General features: G+C 37.5%; 1 protein-coding gene across 2 annotated transcripts in view; it reads right to left on the bottom strand.

Moving 5' to 3' along the window:
- The window catches only part of FAR1 (fatty acyl-CoA reductase 1), a 35,364-nt gene that overhangs the window by 5,263 nt on the left and 9,308 nt on the right, over window positions 1-20,793 (bottom strand). For both annotated transcript variants that reach the window (XM_027881812.1, XM_027881813.1), the window contains exons 2-9: window positions 18,054-18,248; window positions 14,109-14,284; window positions 11,907-12,086; window positions 10,041-10,218; window positions 9,072-9,116; window positions 8,835-8,953; window positions 8,351-8,418; window positions 6,707-6,878 (exon numbers count right to left, since the gene is read on the bottom strand). In XM_027881812.1, coding sequence (XP_027737613.1) covers window positions 6,707-6,878; window positions 8,351-8,418; window positions 8,835-8,953; window positions 9,072-9,116; window positions 10,041-10,218; window positions 11,907-12,086; window positions 14,109-14,284; window positions 18,054-18,242 — 1,127 coding nt within the window. In that variant the 5' untranslated portion in view covers window positions 18,243-18,248. The remainder of the gene's footprint in view (window positions 1-6,706; window positions 6,879-8,350; window positions 8,419-8,834; window positions 8,954-9,071; window positions 9,117-10,040; window positions 10,219-11,906; window positions 12,087-14,108; window positions 14,285-18,053; window positions 18,249-20,793) is intronic.

Raw genomic sequence — 20,793 nt, 5'->3', positions numbered from 1 at the left:
TAAGAGATCATGGCTTAAAACCATCAGCAGCAAAGGGCAGGAAAATATTTAAGGGCACAGACGGATCATAGCAAATCCTGTTACATGACCATTCCATGCTACTTCAAAACATGCAGAAATACCTTTCATCATCCCTTATTATGCAGAGAAAGCAACTCTACAAAACCATCACTTGGGGTACAGAGAAATTATGTCATAAGGATCAATTTGGGCAAGTTTCTCTTTGATCATACCATCTGAAGTGGATCCAGAAAAATGTGAGTCATCTCTCAGATGCAAAGCTTCCATATTTATGACAAGAATACTGTTTCAAGTGTCACAGTGCTAGAGACTCAATTTTAGTAAGTACTAACTAGTACCACGTGACCTAGTGCTATTAAATTCCTGCTTCAGGTGCTCAAGGTACATCCATCTTGCAGAAATGGAAAACTGCTTCCAATTTGATCCTTATAGCAGGACACACTGAGCATTTAAAGCACAGAGTGATACGGGGCGAGGCAAAGAAAGCAGAACCCAGCAATAACAGGAAATTGCTTTCCAAAGGTAAATTTTGTTCAATAAAGCCCACAGAAGCAATAAAAAACAACTGATTTTCCCTTAAAAGCTGCCTTAATGCATTCAAACTTGCAGAAAGGATATAGTATCTCCCAAAGAAAGTATTTTGCATTACATTAGTGTCCCCTACTGTCACTAGAAGCTGTCATCTCAGTATCTAGGCATATTAAAATGTCCTCTTTTTCTTCTCATGGAATAGAGCAATACAAATCACCAAGACCACTGTATCTTTAAAACACAAAAAGCAAGTATTTTTCCTTAAACCCCATAGGAATCTATTTACAGAGTAATTCAGAACTGTATTCAAACCACATTCAGCTGATTTTATTAATAGGCATCTCTAGATGCGTTCAAAAACCTCCTTATAATTTTACCAGTTGGGCAAGGTGGCAGCAGTGGGGTCTGAGTTGGACCAGAGCTCCTCTGATGCAAAAATAATTAGGAAATAAAATCTGCATTCAAAACATATCCTGTGCTATCAAGAATAAGCTGAACTTAAAAAAAAGCACATTAATTAAGTCAAAAAATAAGAAAACAACTTGAAGCTTGGAAAGCAAAGATCTCAATGGTCAGGAAGACCTCATAGCAAGGATGCCTGGATTAAATAGTGCCAAATGGCATTTAAGACATTTTGCAGAGGTCTGTCCATTGACAGTCTTAAGATTATTTAACTTGACTTGCCCTTTCGAACCATCCCAGTTTGTGTTCTTATGCTAATCTGGAAGAGCAGCTGCATTTTTAAGTGCTTCAACCACTGCAGTTTAAGAAAACTTGTGCCCCTGCAAAATACTAATAGTGCAGATGAATATCTGATTAGGTAAGTGTACATTTGGAGCTTGTTACTGGCCACTGACATAGGTTTTCGCTCTTTACTGTAAACAAAAACTAAACTGAATTTAAACCAATGCAAAGACTAACCTTTATCTTAGCTAAGCTGATAACAACAACAAAAAAAAAAACGAAGCAGAAAAAGTTTTCCTACCTCAGCTGCAGGATTTTAATTCATCAAGCAAAAAAATTGTTTTGCTTTGTAGGGTTAGTTTCTTTCTACATCAGCCAAAAGAATCAAATGTCTCCACATTCTCTCAGCTGCTCAATCAGTTGGCAGGAGAGGACTAACTTTCTCAGTGACGGTTTGAGAGTTTGCACTAAATTCACATGAAACTACACTTTGAGGGGGGGAAAAAAGCAGGCCGTCACCAGCCTCTCATTCAGAAATGTCAGCAATGGGTGTCATGTAATGGACACTTATGTAGCTCTGGCAGACTAATTTTTGTAAATTCAATAGCACCATATTCCTGCAGATGGGAAACTGAGCATCAATACACATAATGGAACTTTATCCCTCAACCCGAAGTTCTGAAGGTCAGTTATTCCAAAGAGAGCCACTGGATACAAGCCATAAATATCAATATCATATATAACTGGTCAGTATAACATCAAGCACTGCATCACACCTCCTTCAAAAGCTGAAGACAGGAAAAAGTCAGATCTCCTGACTGTCTCAAAGATCTGAACATTAGCAGCAGGCACCCAGTCAGGGTGACTTTCACCTCGATTCTAAGTAGAATTTTGTCTCTACTAGGCAGGCCTTACTGCCATCAACACAAAATACATTACATCAGTTTGAGAAGCACATCACAGGAATTGAAAGTTGAAGCAAGTTAATTCAATTATCTGTAAGTTAGGTGGGCTTGTTTCTACACCACACAGCTGAGAGTGACCTGGCTTAAGGCTACAACTGTATTTTGAAGGAGTCTTACACACACCCTATTGTCTGATCCTTCTGTGGATCTACAGGCTCTCCACCTGCGAGTCTCTGCAGAAGCATTACAGATAGGTAACTTTTTTTTTTTTTTTAAAGACTCCTCTAAAAAACATAGAGCAAGCTTTTATATTTGTCTTCTTCAGATTTTCATCTGGCTGTAAATTTTGAAGTGTAAGACATACTACTGTATTCTCATCTTTCCAGCAGCTCTGCAGTTCCTTTAAGTTAGCAATTTAAGGCACTTTCAAGAGGAACAGAAGTATTGATCTATTCAAAAAGAGCACGTTCTTCACTCATTTCTGGTTGTAAGACATTTATGACATGAAAGGTGCTTCAAGTTTTAAGAAGCTTTAAATTGAAATGACAGATGTAAAATTAGGTCCTTTATACCTCTCTACATACAAGCAGCCACATCTTCCCTTTAGCTTTTTAAGAAACAGTGACAGAAGAAGAATTGATGGAGAAATCCCTTAATTACAACTTTAAATGTTTCATGCCACATCATGTTCTTTCAGAGTAACTGGAAAGATCTGCTGGGTGTGTATTTTTAAATTTTATTATTTAATATAAACTTTATATAATATATTATATATAAATTATATAAGATTTAATATAAACTGTAATATAATATAAACTTTAATATTTCAAATATACCAAATTGTTTTTAAATAACATGGTTCTTTTGTGCTAAGCACTATGTAAAGTTACATGAGCGAACTATGCCTTACGTTAAACATAATCAGACAACTAACAAGCTTTGCTATGCAACTACCTATATATGGCAAACTACTGGCAACACTATGCTTAAACTCAGATGATAAGGATTATCACCGCTATTTATGTAACTACACAATCCTATGACAGTTTCAAGTATTCAGTACAAAATATTAAATCTTCATTATGCCAATCCTTATTGTACGTGTTCTTTCTATACAAATTTGGAAGAAATATTATAGGCATTATTTCTTCCCTTACCTGCTTATATTATCAGAGAATCGTTAGATTCAAGAAACTTCAACTAGATGCAAAAACAGCAAAAAGATTTCCATCTCATAAAAAACATTGCTTCCACAAGTGAGGTGCAAAAGAATTATTTCATATTGCAGACAGTGTTTTGAAAACCCCAAACAGGAAGATTTTTAAAAAGTTATTATTACTAACATAATCCCATAGTTCTGAAGCATTATAGGCCTGATCTATTTCTTCCACTTGTTAAAAATTAATTCAGTTGCAGTATAATATCCTGATTGTATGACAACAGTGCAGTTAAACTTACACAGTAATTTCATTGCTTATTTTCCTTACATTGTACACAATAGAGACTTCAGTGTACTCAGACTCAGCACCGAGAGGGCAGGCTACTGATCATGTGAAGTCAGGTTAGCAGAGTATCTGAATTTTCTTGTGCTATTTTACTAGATCTTTACTACACTGCGCAAGTTTTTCTGCTAAATCATGGTGGAAAAGGTCACATTTTAAATTAAGCCAGCCCTTCTTCACTCAGAACAGCACTATATTGAGCTTAAGAATATCCAGTAATGTTTCCATGTCTTTAGAAGTTTCTGCTACCTGGTAGTTAAAAACATTCTGTCAACTGACAGGATAACCACGGCAACAGTAGCACAAACCTCCAGCCCATCAGTTAAAGCAGCTTTTAAAGTACTTTGAGCCAGAAGACTAGGAAGAAGTACAAGAGTAAAGATCCGTCTCCAATTTCCTTATTATTAAACACAAGAGTTCCATTAGGATTTAACACTGCATGTCTTGCTTGCAACTACATTTATTTATTTGCTTCTACTGTTCCTATTGCAGGCTCCAATTTTTAAATGCTTCAAAAAAAGAGAGAAGAGCACTTTATAATGAAAGCTGCCTTCCTGTAAGTGGGCTGGGCATCCAACTTAAAAGCTGACTGAACAATAGCTTGGTTTAGTTCATTCTTCCATCTTTTCTCCAAACTGGAAATCTTGTGCATAATAGGAAACGGATCCACCCACTGTTACACTGAACTACTTATGAATATTCATATCAGTAAAAATGTATTTTCTATTCTGTGAACTATTAATGTCACCAGTTGTACTACTAGTGATGAAAGTTCTAAATTCCATCTTTGGATACCAGGTAAGAACTTCAGGAAAACCAACAACAAGATTCAACATTGAAACAGGAAGGGTTAATCGAAACACTTTCACTGTAAACCCATAAGAGCCCCCCTATCCCCCTGTATGACTTATAGTTTACCGAAAGCTATATTTCGTTTACTGTCAGCTATATTTCGTACAGGAAGACTTTGTCCCGTGCTGGGCATCAGACCTTAAAGGAACCACAACAAACACTGGACAAAGAACCCAAGGCCCATAAATCTCATCCAGAGAAGCCAAGGTGACAACTCAATAGGTAAAATAGGCCCAAAGCCAAGGGTTTCTTTAAGGCTGAGTGATCAGAACACAGAACAATAGAAGGTATGAAAGGTCACGAAGGTCACCCGATGAAGAGGAGACAATTTGAGACCTCATGAGGAAGTAAGGCAGGATCTACCACCATAATATTCCTCAAAATAGAGACCACGCCTCAATCTCCGCCTCCAACTCCACCTGTTATGAATATTGTAATCTAATGATGCAATAATATGAATATGTATGTGGTTATGTTGTAATCATTGCCAAACCTGTATAAAATACTCATTCTAGCCTAACCAGCTTGGAGCCTGTTTTCCCAGCACTAGCTGGCAGGCTGCCCGGCCATCAATCAACAAATACTTTGCTGTTCTAGGCATAAAACTCTGTCTAAACAGTTTTTTTTATCTGCTTTTTTGGGCATCAACATTCCCAGTGTTAAACTCCTAAGAGTGTTCTAAACAACATGATTATTCACAGCTTTATTCTATTCCCACTGGTCAAATACTTGAAAGATTTTCAAAGCCTGATAAGAATCTGGCAGCATTCCCCCAAAACCATTTGAAAGCATTTATAGTACAAATATTTTAGGGAGTAATGAAGTCTTCACATCTGTTAGGGAATTTCTATCAATTTTTATTAAGTATAACTTAAAAACGCAAGAGAACCTGGAAGCTAGGAAGTTTTATGTACAATACCTTCTTTGAAGCTGAAGATCTTACAACTTTTTAATGTGGAAAGATTACTGTGTAGGCACAGACGCCTGCCACTACTGTTGCTTTAAATATTACACTGTTGAGTAGGCTTGAAACAACAGAACCCAAGGCAGTTTAGAAGTTTTCTCCTACAAACCACTTACACAGCTTCCTACTGATCCAGGGCTAAGTGTTTTACAGAGCTTTAGCCTCCTTGTTAGACTGACCTAGACTACAGGACAGCAAATGAATACTCACTTGTGTTAATACACTGTCACCACTGTGGAGATTTTATAAGTCTGAAGACAAATACTTTTGAAAACATAACGTAAGCATTGAGTTAAGATATAACGACTTCACAAATCTGAAACAAACTGAAGTAACACCTTATATTCCTTCTACATAATTCAGTTTAGCCTATTTAGCAGAGATATGCCATTTTCCCCACTTTAGTTAGGCAAATACCAGTATAAATATTATAAACTAAACAGAATGTTGAGATGATACAAGACAACATATCAGATCAAGCTGTATCATCTACATGAATGATCTGCAATTAAAAAATCCGTCTCCCATTCCATTTTCAGTTTATAAAAGCAACAACAATCCTAATGCAAGTGCCTTCCTAGAGTTTAATGACTGACTAAGATTCTCATCTGAGATGTATCTTGGATAGCACTTTTGGGGCAGTCATTAATCTCACTGGATTGTTATTGCTCATACTTAGTAAATAGAGATAGCGCCTAGGTCATGTCTTCGTCACAAGACTCCACCACCTTACAGGCAACATAGCTTCAGCCCTGTCCTTCTTACCATGGTTTGTGACCTGTCAGTCTCAGCAAAACATCATAGAAATATGCAAACACCTTGCATTGTGCATTCCGAAACTGATATAGGAGGGACTGGTTCATGAACTTAAAGTCAGGTACCCTTACTGCATTTTCTAATGGATTTATCTTGTAAATCATATTCATGTGGTATTCTGTAGGAAAAAAATGGGGATCAACATACTTTTAGTATTTATTATTCAAGAACAAACATCACTTGCTATACATCCTTTAATTCTGTTGACTCAAATCCCTAAACTATCCAAAAAAAACCATTTCATTTTTGCTAGAAAGTTCAGAGTCACTCTGAATTCAAGGACCTGCTCTCAGGAGAAAAAGGTTGAATTTTAGTCACAAAACATTCAGGGAAAGAAAATCAATTTTTAAAAAATCAATATACATCATAGCGTAAGCATAGCTTTGTTTAAAAGTCAGAGGAACAGACAAGACAGAGCCAGTCACCATTACCTTGGGCTTCTTCCAGTAATCCTGAGGTAGGTATCATACAGGAATGCTGGGGCCTTATGGCTTACAGCAATCCAGTAGTGATATAAAAGGTGATTGGAAGTTAGATTTACATTGGGCCGTCTGAAGGCCTGTTCGAGAGGATTCCTCTTGAAAGTAGAAATTACATGGTATTCTGAGAAGAAAAGTTGCATAACAGCTTCGATAATAACCATGTAAAATGTAACGTTTTACAAAGAATATTACAGCATACAATTCTACACTTCACAGAAAACAAAACAGTCATAAGCTCTTAACCTAAAATACTGTTGAACTGGTTGTTATTATAATCAAGAGGTATTTTATGCCTTCATCTTCAGCATCATATTTTATTATAGCAGTGTCATATTTTACTGCAGTTCTCTCTTTCTCTTCCTCTTCCCAACCTTAGAAGTTGTTGGTTTCAAACGCGGACAGCAATTTCAGTTTATAAAGCACATAAAGCTATTTAAAGAGTCATTCATATTTCATGAAGGAGGTTATTCCGATCTCTTGCATTAAGAATTTACAAACAGACTGAGGACTCTGCAAGTATCTGAAGTGAATTTTAAATGGCATTTTTAAACAAGTTATCCAAATTTAAGCATTAAGAAAAAAGCAATTAGGATGGAACTCCATGTGAAACTCCTGACGGCACCTGTAAATTCAGTACATGACAGGTATGTAGGATCAGTGTCTTTAAAAGTTATGTGGAAACTCATCTCTAATTCACCTTTAAATCTTCTCTTATAACTTTATGCTGGTGCTATAGACAAGTGCTTAAATACCCTGATTAAAATGAGGATATAAGTCAGCAATTTTCCAAGTTTGGTTGAAGCAATAATGCTTGTAACTACAGACACACATAAAATGGGCAAAAGCAAGTAAAAAGTGTGGAAAAAAGTAGGAAAGAGAAATGAAATAGATTAAAGTATTGAAGTTTACTATGTCAGCCAGCTTGTATTGCTATTTATAACAAAAACTGTTACAAAGCTGTGGGTTACATTCTAGTCAGAATACTTAAGAGTTGAAAATAGATAGCCATTCTTCCTTAAAGATTACTTTTCCCTGTAAATGAATAGTTGAAGTGTCACGCAGCTGTCTTAAGATCAAAAAAGCCACCTCAATCAAGAATTAAGTCAGGGCAAACACAAAGAGCTACACAAGGGCAAAACTATTACCATACCTCTCAATTACGCAGATGTACAAACCACTGAATTGTGCGCTGTTTATCCACATGTATTTAGTAAGGTTGGCATTCCACCCAACATCACTACTGCTCCTCTCAGCAACGCTTTTCTCCACACACTATCCACATTCTGCAGATTAGGTCAGGGCAGCATCAAACAGAAAAATCAGCTGTCCCATAGTTTAGGTTATAATGGAATAAGAATAATAAAAAACCCCATAAAATGAAATGTTGCTAATGCTGCAGGGGGGAGAGGCAGGAGGGAATTAACAATGGAAGATAACGAAAAAGCACTCTACACCGCAAAATTGAGAGGTATGGCTACAATACCAATATCAACAATAAAAATGCAATATGATCTACTGATTATAGCCTGTGCTTTGATTGTTTGACCTTATTTTTTCTATTAAGACTAATGAGAAAAAATAAACATGGCATACCAACTTCACTCCAGTGGAAAGCATTGGTGCCACCTGTTGTACAATTATACACCATGAGTTTTTTTGGTCTGGGGGCGAAAAAAAGACAGAAGCGCAAGTTAGAAGAAAAATAAACTTTTAAAAACACAGACAACAAAATACATGGCTAAAGTTATCCTTTCCCTCAACAGCATCGTTTACATAAAGCAGAAAGCATCAGTCTCATGGCAATTTCTTTTACTTTCTGTATCATCTTCCAGTGTTTTTCTCCTTCTTTAACTATCATATTTCTTACACAGAGCTTGTACAACAGTATCAGTAGATGATGTCTTCCTCTTTGGCATAAATAAGTTAAGCTTTGAGAGACTAATTCCGTCAGAATCTTAGATTCCTTTTTCCTGAGGGAATAGCAGGACACTGACAAGGAGTTCAATAGAAGACTGATTTATTAAACACACAATATAATTTCAAAATATTTAGTACTCTCTTTTGTCATCTGTTATACCTGTGAACTCCAGAATACCAGGCTGCAGCCAGTGTAGCGTTGATAACAACATCTACTGGAATAAGATCTGCTACTGCATCGTTGGTAGCTCTCATTGTTCGAAGAATTCCTTTTCCTGCCTTAAAGAACAAAACAAAAACAAATACAAAAAAGAGACAGAAGACCCACCAGTAAAATATATGAAGCTTTGTTGCCTTCTAAGAGGAGAGGGGGAAATTAGGTATATTCATTACTTACAGCAATGAAGATACCACTAGGTCCATTGAAGTTATCAATCCAGCCCTATTATGAACAGGGGAGGGAAAGGACTTAGTTAGAGGATACTGAAACCAGCAGGTTCAAGTGAAAATCTGAGAAGTTTCTACAAGTGTAAGGGGTGGAGGTAAAAGAGAATAAAGAGGAGAAAGATATTAAATGTCTCCAATTCTTCCATAGTAAAATCTGGTAATGCAACAAGTTCCTATGACTCAGAGAAGAGACCCTGCAGACTTAAAGCAAGATGCCAGCTTATTTATTTCTTAGCGGATGAACTGCAAGGCATTGCCAATAAAAATATATATTTATGTTGCAAGTATTCAAGCTTACAAATATTTTTAGACTAGTTTCTGGCAACTCATTTTTTCATTTTTTCCAAACAGAACACATTCTTGCTCAAGTTTAATGACAGTATTCAGATACTATATACTCATACGTTGGACAGGCTCCAAAACATAGGTAAAGTCAATTATTTGAATTTTAAGAGCTTGAGTCTGTCTTGAACTGGAGAAGCTAATCCAACACCAGTCTCTCATACAGGAAGAAGCATATATGCTATACATCAGTACAGCACACAGAACTTATGCCTTGCCCCTGCAAAGCTTGATGTCCTGCAGATCTGTTTTCTTAGTCACTCTTTGCAGCTGTTGATACAACCAGATGAAGGCACACAGAATCATGAAGCAAAAAGTTGACTATTTATTTAATGTGTGAAATAGTATCTTCCATTGTTGGAAGATTATTGTTCTATGATTGGAGTAATTTAACCCTAAATTTCACACATTAGAATACTGTCTTTGACAGCTTTTGCGTCAGTTGTCATTCAGAAGCCACCAAGACACAACATCATAGTCCAAGAGATTTTCCTCTACAAAGTCACTAGATATAGAGGCTGTTAGAACGTCCTGCACTTCACAGGCAAGATGGTCAGGTGAAAACTTGGTGACTTACAGGAAAAGGCTCCTTCCAGCTCGCACCAACAATTGATGGCCTTACAATGGCGATGTTTAACTTTGATGCTTCTTGCTGCACTACAGATTCAGCTAAGGCTTTTGTATAGATGTAAGTATTGGGTCTGTTGCCCAATAGTTTTGGAGTAATATCATTCACTAGGTCATCATCCATCCATCTAAAGAAACAAAACAAGAAGCAAGTGTAAATTACTGCATGCTGCTTCATGTGTGAGGTGTGAATTCCTAAAGTAACTATGATTGTTTTCTTCTCCTTTAAAGAAAAAGGGACACATGACACACAAGTTTCTCAGTAAAAGAGAAGATTGCGTGCTTGTTGTCCACCGAAAGAAGCATATCGACATTTACTTTTTTGCCCAAGTAATTCACTTATTACACACCAACTACAGAGCAAGCAGTACATTCCTTTACAATGATCCGAATTCTACCAACCAAGTTCTCAGACGTGAAATGCAGACACAGCAAGTTGGTGTTTGGAACATAGGCTCGCTGCATTATGATCTAGAAGGTGATGTCATTGCTAAGGAGTCACAGCTGCATCATGAGCATCACCTCCACCTTTGCAGTGAGCAATCATACACCACCTATGAAGCAAGCTGGTCACTGTGTTTTTCCCCTTAAATCAGTCAATTCTGGCAACTTCATCTTGTTTCCCAGTTCATATTAAAACTGCGATAACCTTCAGTCACAGCACACAAACAAAACAGAGATGTACCTCTGGAACTATTGCTACTTCAGTGTTCTCAGTCACGCAGCCACATAAATAGAATTTATTGTTATTCCCCAATACTCTGTTACAATCAAAGCAGACATGCACCAGATTTCTGAACTGGAGCAGAAAGAGGGGCAGGAAAGCCCAGAAAGGGATGAAAATCTCATTTTCTGTGTCATGGTCAGCTTGAGATCACTGAGTTTACAAAAGCTTTCCCTCCTGAGTTCATAGGACTATTTCAAAATATCTCATTTGAAAGTGTATTTAAAGTCAACATTATGAAAATGATTGGCTCAATGTGAATTCTAGGTGGTACCTCATTTGGTTTTAATGTTAGCACTCTTCCATCTATATTAACAAGTTAAAATAGATGTTTTACTTCCTAATTAGTTTTTTTCAGTTTCATACTTCTCTTCCAAGCAGGTATTTTGTATGACAGGAAGAGACTGATGAAAATTGAGACTACCATGTATTACAGTACACTTATCCCATACAGCCACCTGCTTCACAATTTGACAGCTACCTCAGGACAGGTAATATACACAGAAAGTAATATATAGAACAAGGAACTTTTCTCCTCCCATAATGCCCAATTCAAGACTAAAAAGCTACAGAAAATGGATGTTTAATGTTTGGGGCTCTCAGAATACCTAACAGAACTACTTCTACAGCTAAGCAATATTATTTCAGTATCTCAGTCTGATGTTGCAATGGCATTTAGGTGGATGTAGTGGCAACTGTTGTTCAAGGGGACTGTCTTAAGAGGTTTATCCCCTTCCTTCAAATGCCAGTGCCAGCACACTTTCAACTGCACAACTTTTTTAATACCTCATGATTCAGCTCATCATACAACTGAAAGACTAGCACTCCCAGCAGAGAGGAGGCACCACGAGTAGAGAAGAGCATCCCTCCCTTTCAGTACCCCTCTACATCTAGCTCAGCCTAAAGCAACCATAAACCTTAATCCATCTCCTTTCCAGGAAAGGGAAGTGTCAGCCATGCTGTCAGACTTACACATCAGCATAAGCTAACTCTTCATCTTTAAGGCTCCTAAGCTTTTTTTGGCACTTCATTCCTAGGAAGCAAATGGTTACAGATTACCCAAACTTTATCTTCATAAAACTTAACACGTACTCAAGAGAATCTATGAGTTTCTTGGGATCAACAGGAGGCGGGTAAACAACTTCCTCGATCAGTTGCCGATTGCAATACGCATAAGCAGTCGAAACATGCACAAACACTTCCAGATTCTTCATTCGCTGTGCTAAGAAGAGGAGTTGTTGTGTGGCAATCACATTTAGCTGAACAGCATCTCTATTGATTAAACAGAAATGGGATTAATAGAAAGCAAGACAAAAAACATGCAAAAAGAAATTGACTCCTAAATGCCTCAGTGATGGATATATAAGGTATTCCTGAATACTCCACCCTACCCAAAGAAAAGCAGCTTGGACACTGTCCTAACTTTCTGCTTAAAACAATATACCATAGTCACAATTCAGAATGTCTTTAAATATTCAGAATAATTTTCCTTTTATCCTGTTCTTACCAACATCCTCATGATCCATTACCAGAGTGTGAAAGACAGGAGACCTTTGATCTCAGTCTAAATCTCAATCCTACGTGCTCCATAAAATGTGAAGGAAATAATGCAACACAACATCAAGTTGCCACAAGATGCATCTCTGAACTTCTGAGTTCAAGTTGAGTTAGGTCAATGACTCAGAAGAGGGCTAATAAGTTGGAGACTTTCATCTTGTAGGACAGCACGAGGCTCAATACAGGAAGGAAGGAAGGGGAAAAAAAAAGGAAAATCACCAAGACCCATATTTTCCTGCTATAACTTCACTCCTGCTCATTAGAGTGTTTAAGGACACTGTAGGAGAGTAGGTGTGTCTCTACAATTCCCACCAGATAACAGCTTGCTGAGCAACTACTATGATTATTTTATACTATTTACATATTTTCTTCAGCCTACAGAACTTGCTATGGGCATCAGTTTTCTCATACACAGTGTACTAATCAACTAAGTTTCAAGAGTGCAGCTAAGTAACACTTTATCAAAGTCTTTGCAATAAAGGGTTTCATTAACAACAAAAAAAATTGATTCCCCCAAACAATGACTAAGTTCCAGACTGCATTATCACACATTTTTACTAAAGAGGGTGACAAGAAAGGGAGAAGACTATCCCAAAGCAATTAACATCAAAGGAAATTAATTAATTTTGGGGCTTTTTTTTAGATATTGTTCTCAGTCTTCACTGCCTTTTTCAACAAATCAAAGGAAGGAGTTCATAATGGGAGCCATGAGCATCACTGTCCCACTTCTTATTCTCCTCCTTCTCCCTGTGCATCTACTTCTCCCTACTCCCTTCAAGGCAAACTTCCATTCCTAATAAAGGACTTTTTAAAGTCAGGGAGAACAGCTGAGCAGTATTTAAACTCCTGCTTTTCTCATTAGGTATGAGAGCAAGTACTTGAACTTCCCCACCCAACTTTTCTGGCAAAACGGTATCCTCTGAAAACGTACATTCCCCTTCTAACAAGGAAGGTTAAAGGAATAGTTTGTGTTGCCCTTCACACATCAGGAAAAACGTTCTAACATTACTAGGGAGCACAGTGCACAGAGCTACAGTTTGTGTGTGTATCCTTTCTGCCCATCCCCGAGAGCAGAGCAACACATGATGTTTGGAAGACTCAAGGAATATGTTCCTAGTCTCTTCAACAGCTTCCCTTGAAAAAGGCTTCAAAGTCCAGGCACAGGGATTTAGTAAAAAAAAAAACCAAAAAAACAACTAACCAACGAAAAAACCACAAACAAACAAAAACAAACCACCACAAAACCACCACCAAAACCAACCAAACAAAAAAAAATCCACAACAAAAAAAAATCCACAACAAAAAAAAATCCACAACAAAAAAAAATCCACAACAAAAAAAAATCCACAACAAAAAAAACCCACAAACCAACACCCCCTCCCCATCAAAACCTTAGAGGCTAATTTATTTAGTTTCTGAGTGTTAATAATGGATGTCTTTTTGCCTAAAGCTTTAAAAACACGTTAATTTTTCCATGTTGCAGAGTTTAATTCTAACCTCTGGCTAAGCAGATCGAAATAATATTGCTTGCATCTTCTGAAGAAGAGCAAAGGAAAATCCAACATCTTTGGTGGACCTTATAAAACACCATGAAATTGCCCAAGCACATAAATATCAGAGTACATGAGGTAGCCTGACAGTCTGAATATTTGCAAGGTTGTGCAGACACCTGATTCACCTCCTCTCTTGGAGTACCACTGGTTTATTAGAGCAGAGTAAACAGAATTTTAGACTCACCTTAGTGTTTCATTGAATCTGATTGTAGCAGCACAATGAAATACAATATTAATGCAGTCTATAAGTTTTTCCTTGATTGGTTCACTAAGATCCAGGTCAGGCTGTGTAAGTTCACTCATAACTACTATTATTTTTGCTTTGAAGTCTGGTTGCTCCTCTCTCAACCTGTCAAAGAGCTGTCAAAATAACAAGACTAAAAACTCAAAGAAAAGATGTAAACATTTGACTTAAATGAAGAAAAATCCCACATTTTCTGCTTATGCCTCCTTAGTTCTCAAGATTATCAGAAAGTTAGGAAAGCTTATTAGCAATATCATAAGAACATGTTACTGACTTCTCACGAACATACTCAGTGATGAAGTTGTGCACACAGTGAAAGCAGTATTGCATGCATTGTACAGAGGTAAGAAAACTTTAATTTGCACTTAATATTTAGTACTCATCCCAATCCTTAAAACCAAAGCGCTGTCAATATCAGATAAAAGAGGGAATGGTGTTTATTAGACACCAGGACTCAAAGAAATTTTAAGCAGCAGTCTAAATACTATAATCTCTTTTCTTTCAACAGATGGAAAATTAACAGTCTGCCCACTTCCCAAGCTTGATAAAAGCTATTCAGGTTCTTATAGACTTGCAGAAGCCATGCTGGATTATAGTTCTAGAAAACTTTCATCATGATAAAATTTCCAGTGATTTAAGAAATGCTATCCTCAAATTATGCCAGTTTTGGAGAACTTCCAGATTACTAACAAATAAACCAATAAAGAAATTATTTTTCTAGCAAGTTAAAGAGGCATACAATGTTAGAACATCTGATCTTTTAGTCTTTATAAGTCTTTGTAAGTCTTTAGAAGTCTTATAAAATTGGTGTTCAACTATTCTCACTGAAAAAAATCTCACCCATATTATATTCCATCCCGCATTCCCCTCATAAATAACTGGATTCTAACCCTGTGGGTTAACACACAGATGAAAATTCTTGCCTCATCTTATTTACACCTGTTAGTATGCAAGTTTTCCTGAGCAACACAGTACTGTGGGAATAAAACATACTTGAAACCTATACCAAAGCAGACCCCTCTTCTCTAATTGTACAGGGGCCAGTATCTTAGCAACTGCTTCAACACCAGTCAACTAAACGGCATTAAAATCACAGCAGCATCTTCTTTCTCCCCCTCCAACCACACAGTTACAGCAAATGCAAATAGCTAAAAGACATTTCCTTACAGAAGGAAGCTAATTAATTTTAAAATCTAAATTAAGTCACCTTAAGGTGCAGTTTCACAACATTTAGGGCAATATAAGTTTATACTGCTACCAAACAGACTGGTCCCTCCCTTAACTTCTTTACTTTTGCATTGCTTCTCCTGCACTGGCAATAGCAAGAAGCCTCATGGCTGTGTGAATAGAGCAGCTGTGGGTCCAGCTTTTTTTCTGTGGATATATTTTCTGCCCAACCATGGGCTAGTGCAGCTTACTGTGTGGCCACCTGAAGTAACAGAAGTAATGCTAGAGTGAGAGCATGGGACATCTCCAGTTATAGACTGGAGTTATTGCCTGGACTTCCCAAACGTGAAGCTTCACCTTATAGGACAAAGCTGCCAAGACTACATTTAAAGCCTCTGCAGCTCTTAGGGGTAGAGCAAACAGTGTTTATTTAAGGGCAGGAAACTTTCTGTCATTTTGAAAAATAAACATGCTATGTTTTTAGTTGGAATGACAGTGCCTGCCTCCTGGGAACTGAAGTAACTGCCTGTTAACCATATTAATGTGCTGATATGCATTATAATCAAAAAGCAGTCCCATAGATGAGCTCTTAAAAGAGCCAGTTTGGGACTTTTCCTACATCCATCACATCTGTTCTGCCCCTTTTCAGCTCCATAGTCATACCTCACACTAGCCCTGACATCAGTACAAAGGAGAACCAGAAGAAACACCTAGAGCACATGCAGTGATATGTAAAATTAACAGATTAATTAGATAAAAAATTAATTAGACACCTGAAGTCCAAAGGAAGCAGCAACCCCAACATTTTTTTGCTATTTGAAGCCAAAAATTTATTTCAAATATCACGTTCATCCCTTTAGATTTTAAACTCTACAAGAAACAGAATCTTCAAGCATCTCTAGAATACTTAATGAGTCCAATCAAATTGTGAAAAATTACAGGCAGAGTCTTTGCAATAGGATAGCTCTTTAAGATGATAAGTCTTATTAAAATGTTCACGGTCTTTTGTGGGAATCTTGATGACATTAATGACACTTAACTACAGACTTTTCGCCTTATTTGTCTAATCATTTGAAGAAGAGAAAAACACCTGGCCCTACCTACATCTCTGCATAGATGTGTAACACCCTCCCTTTATGTTCTTACTTGTGGGACTCAGATGTAGGACTACCTCAAGCAATAATTCTGCTTACCAGGACTTCTGCTGTGAACCTGTTAAAGCAGTAAGTGCTCACCAAAACTCAAACCACATCACACTGTTATCTCAGCAGGAGCTGGTACAGACTACAAGCACATTTAGACTCAAATTTAAAAGCCTTTCACAAAGCACAGGTTTCCTAAAGCTACAATGAGGATTAAGTCTTACTGAAGTTTAAGTCAGTCCACACTACTCCTATTCCTCTCCTTGCCCAGATACTCCCTAATTTTTCTTTGGGTAATAGTGTATACAAAGAGTGGATTGAGAAATTTTTCCTTTCTCATCTCAGTTTTGTCTGGAGATCCTTTCCTTGTTCAGGACAGTGGCAAACTGAGGGATTTAAGTAGAGAGCATGTGTGACTGAATTTAAGACAGAATTCCCCTGTAACTCATTCTGTTGCATTCTGTGATATTGCACAGGACTGCAACCAGATGCTTTTGAGCAATGAGCTACAGTTTTGACATAGTTACAGAAAATAATTTGCCAAGAGCACAGCCATCCCCATATCTGCTGTAATTCTACCCAGTCAGAGTTGTGGAAATTGATTGCCTTACTTCAAAAAACTCACTCCTATGTGCATTCATATTTTGTTACTGATTCCCTTGTAGCACCTTCTAAGCACACACTTTGTACAGGCTACATTGCATCTCAACATATTTCCTAAGCCTGAAAAATAAAACTGCTGACTCCTATGTTCCACAAGAGAAAGACCTGGAGAGAAATAAACAAACTCTGCTTTTGCAAAGGTCATGCTAGAAATCTCTCCTCCTTCTGTTCATCTTTTTCATTATGAACAGGATACTCTCTCGTAGAAAGACGGGCAACACCACTGGATGGTTCTGCGTGTACTAAGAATGCCCAGCCTGACATTAAGGTAATAAGGAGCAAAGTATTTGATCCAGACTGCACAGAAAATCATTTAGACAGCCATTTTAATAATTCCACAGCATAGAATTTCAGTGCCTTTCTAGTTGCCACAAGTTGACTAACTGAGATCCATAGGCAGAATTTACTAAGACAAACATTCCTGTTCGATCTACAAATGTAAGGTCCTGTTGAGATCACGTACTCTTGCTTACTGGTAGATCCAACATCACATTCCAGAAGAAAAAAATACTGTGCCTCATCTTACAGAAAAGAAAAGAAGTCACAAAGAGAAAAAGTGACTTGATTGATATCTGGACAGTTTCAATCCAGATACAACTCCCAGTTCACTGCCTCTTTTACTTTATATTTTCTTAACAAGAGATAACACAGTTTTTTACTTCTCAACTCTGCATTACAGCTGAACATCCTGCTCCTGAATTAAATACAGGATAATTTTCAACAACTGGCTTTGCTAGAGACTAATAGCTTGAAAGTCAGCTATAGAAGTACTGCCAGGTCTTGGGTTTTATATTTCTGTTAGAACAAAAAACCACTTAACAATAGTAGTTTGCTTTAGACAAACTGAAGCTGTTCTCGAAATGGGAACATTATAATGAAGGAAAAACGTACTTCATAAGCATCTGACACATACCTTACAGCTTGTAATTTCTTCTATTCGTGCTTCAGGTGTCTGCCCTGCTTTGTTTCTTACCAGTACATACACTGCTTTCACTTTGGGACAGGATCTGAGCAGCTTTTCCAGAAGCACTTTTCCCATGAAGCCTGTTGCTCCTGTCAGGAGGACATTCTTTCCTTCATAGAATTCAGGAATGGAAACCATTATGACCTTTACAAAAGTTAAAAACAAAAGCACATTAAAGAACTTACAGGAGTTCAGATTTGCAGAAGATAGAAATAAACAGCACAGGTAATTATTCAATCTCATACCTGAAAGAAATGCTTAACAGACTTTTTCTTTTCTAACCTAAAACCAGTCCTAAAAGCTGTCTTTTTTTATCCCATTCCCAAATACTCCCATAGGGTCACTATAGTCATCCCAGATAGTCTTGTAAACTGCTCCCATTAACAATGTTTTGAGGAATGAGATGCCCACTGAGTCAGGAAAATGGCTCAACTTCAGTCTATTTCTGCCTCTATGTGCAGGGTCCTTTACCCCTGCAAGTGGCTGTTCCATGCAAACTAAAGGTCGTATCATCAAAACGCAATCCACAAGTAGATACTTCAAATATGATGACATAAGACAGGGAGCCCAGGGATCTCAACTGCTGGCCCTGGAATTTTGACTGCGTCAGTAGAGTCCTCTGTCACTGTTAGGCCGAGTCTTACTACAAAATTGTATTAGGCCAGAGAGAAGGTTGGTACAAAAGCTGGTGGTTTTATATTGATTACAAAAACCCCCATACAGTTCCACAAAAGTTTTCCAACTTCTTCATCAGTTAAGTCTGTTGGGTTTTATTGTCCCCAATTAAGTCATTAGAATTCTCACACAAACTAAGATTTGAGTTAGCCATGAATACACCTTCTAAGAAAATGAAGGGCAAGGGATTATTACCCAAATCCAGCATAAAGCTCAAAAGTGTTGTAAATTTTGCTTCAATTTGGAAGTTAACTATGAGAATTATGATTTTTTTCCTGTCCCTTAATCAACCACTTGAAAATTATGTCTGAATCTAGATAATAGAAACTGATATACTTTCTGAGGACAAATATAGAAGTATTTCTTAAAATAATATAGTCTTTGGACCATGACCTTTGGGATCTTTAAGACTCAGTTTGTGCCATTCACCATATCAAGTTTGATACATTGGCATCTTTACTGTAACTCTTAACCACCTTACTTTTACTGTAGAAGACTGTAGCATATGGATACAATTCCACCACGTTTTACCTGTCTTTCTAATTTGACTTATAAAAAAACTAAGCTGGATGTGTAATTATAGTCCTCCTCTATAGCAGTTCCACAAACCATTACGACCAAAACACCACCAAAGGGGACAGATTCAATAAAACCATGATACTAAAAACAAAACAAAAGCAAAAAAAACCCCACAAACAAACAAAAAAAAAACCAACAACAACAAAAACCCACACCACAACAGAAATAGGTCTCTTTAAACACAGATGGAGTGTTTGAGCAAATAAGAATTACAACACTGAATACCTACACAGGATGAGAGCCTCTCTTCACCTACCACCCAAGAATAAATGTGCAACTTCTAAATACACTCAGTTCTTTTGAAACAGCAGGTTATTTATGGGGCAACTTATCGGGCAACACACGAGATGTATGTCAGGAGTGAACAACAGGCTTAATTTGTACTATTTGCCTGAAAAAGTAAGTAAATAATTTTGGAACACCTGTCTACATGTCAAGAATCTGTCATATTAAAGCAACTGTGCTCTGCCTTTCATGTGTTGGTATCATGAGTCTCCGAACAAGTCCGAAATGATTACTTGCTAAAAATGAGTTACTACCTGCACCAGTCCTAGTTTCATGAGCTTGGATACAAAGTCTTAAGTCCAAATCTCATTTTGACCCTCTTCTTTGACAAGGTTACTAGTGAAGCATCTAATAACTGCTACGTGGATACAGTAGCAAGTTTAGAGCAGAACAAGCACTACTATTTCCACTGGGCACAGTATATCATCCAAAACTCTTCCATTGAAGGTTGATGAGACCGAAGGAGGTGGATGAAGGGAAAAAGCTATTTATATTAAAGCACTTTTGCCACAGAGTTAAGAGATTTTATTGCAAATTTGAAAGCATACCTCCTGCCACAAGCATGGAGAGCAAGACACAGCAGGCTTATGAGTCATTCTTTCCTATTCTGTGTAAGATACAGGTCTGTATCACCACAACTCTTGAAGTCACAACTAATGCTCTCTACTATTCAAGAATGTCTTCCCCAGAACTTTTGTTTTTCTGATCTTTGCATACACCACCGAACTTCATTCCCTCCTAAAAGTCTGCAAAAGATTGCTCCCACATACAGGATATGATTTCAGTTCCCTCAAAGAGGGAGGAAAAAACTCATGCAATTGCTACTGTGGTGATTTCATCACCAAGACTCAGTTTTATTATAGTTCCTCATAATCTTCTCAATAACTTACCTAACTAGCCATAATTAGTATTTTTTACCCCTTAAGACTCTGAATGAATGGCCAGTCTCTTCGCGAACGAAGAACCGGGGAAGGTCTTTCCACCTTCCAGCCTGCGCATTGGATTTTTTAGGTGAGACACAGTGTGCGCGGAACTGAGCCCACCCTTTAATCCTGAGGTTCATCTGCCGGGGCCAAGCACGCTTGGACGGTGGCAGCGAGGTCCTCAGGACGTAGATGGATTGCCTTACAGGGCTAACGAGCTCCATCTG

This window comes from Empidonax traillii, unplaced genomic scaffold (assembly GCF_003031625.1).
Source record: "Empidonax traillii isolate 1590-97213 ecotype Southwest subspecies unplaced genomic scaffold, ASM303162v1 scaffold95:size1152806, whole genome shotgun sequence".
NCBI lineage: Eukaryota > Metazoa > Chordata > Aves > Passeriformes > Tyrannidae > Empidonax > Empidonax traillii.
Note: the sequence above shows the minus strand (reverse complement) of the source record. Positions and strands in the feature narration are given on the sequence as shown.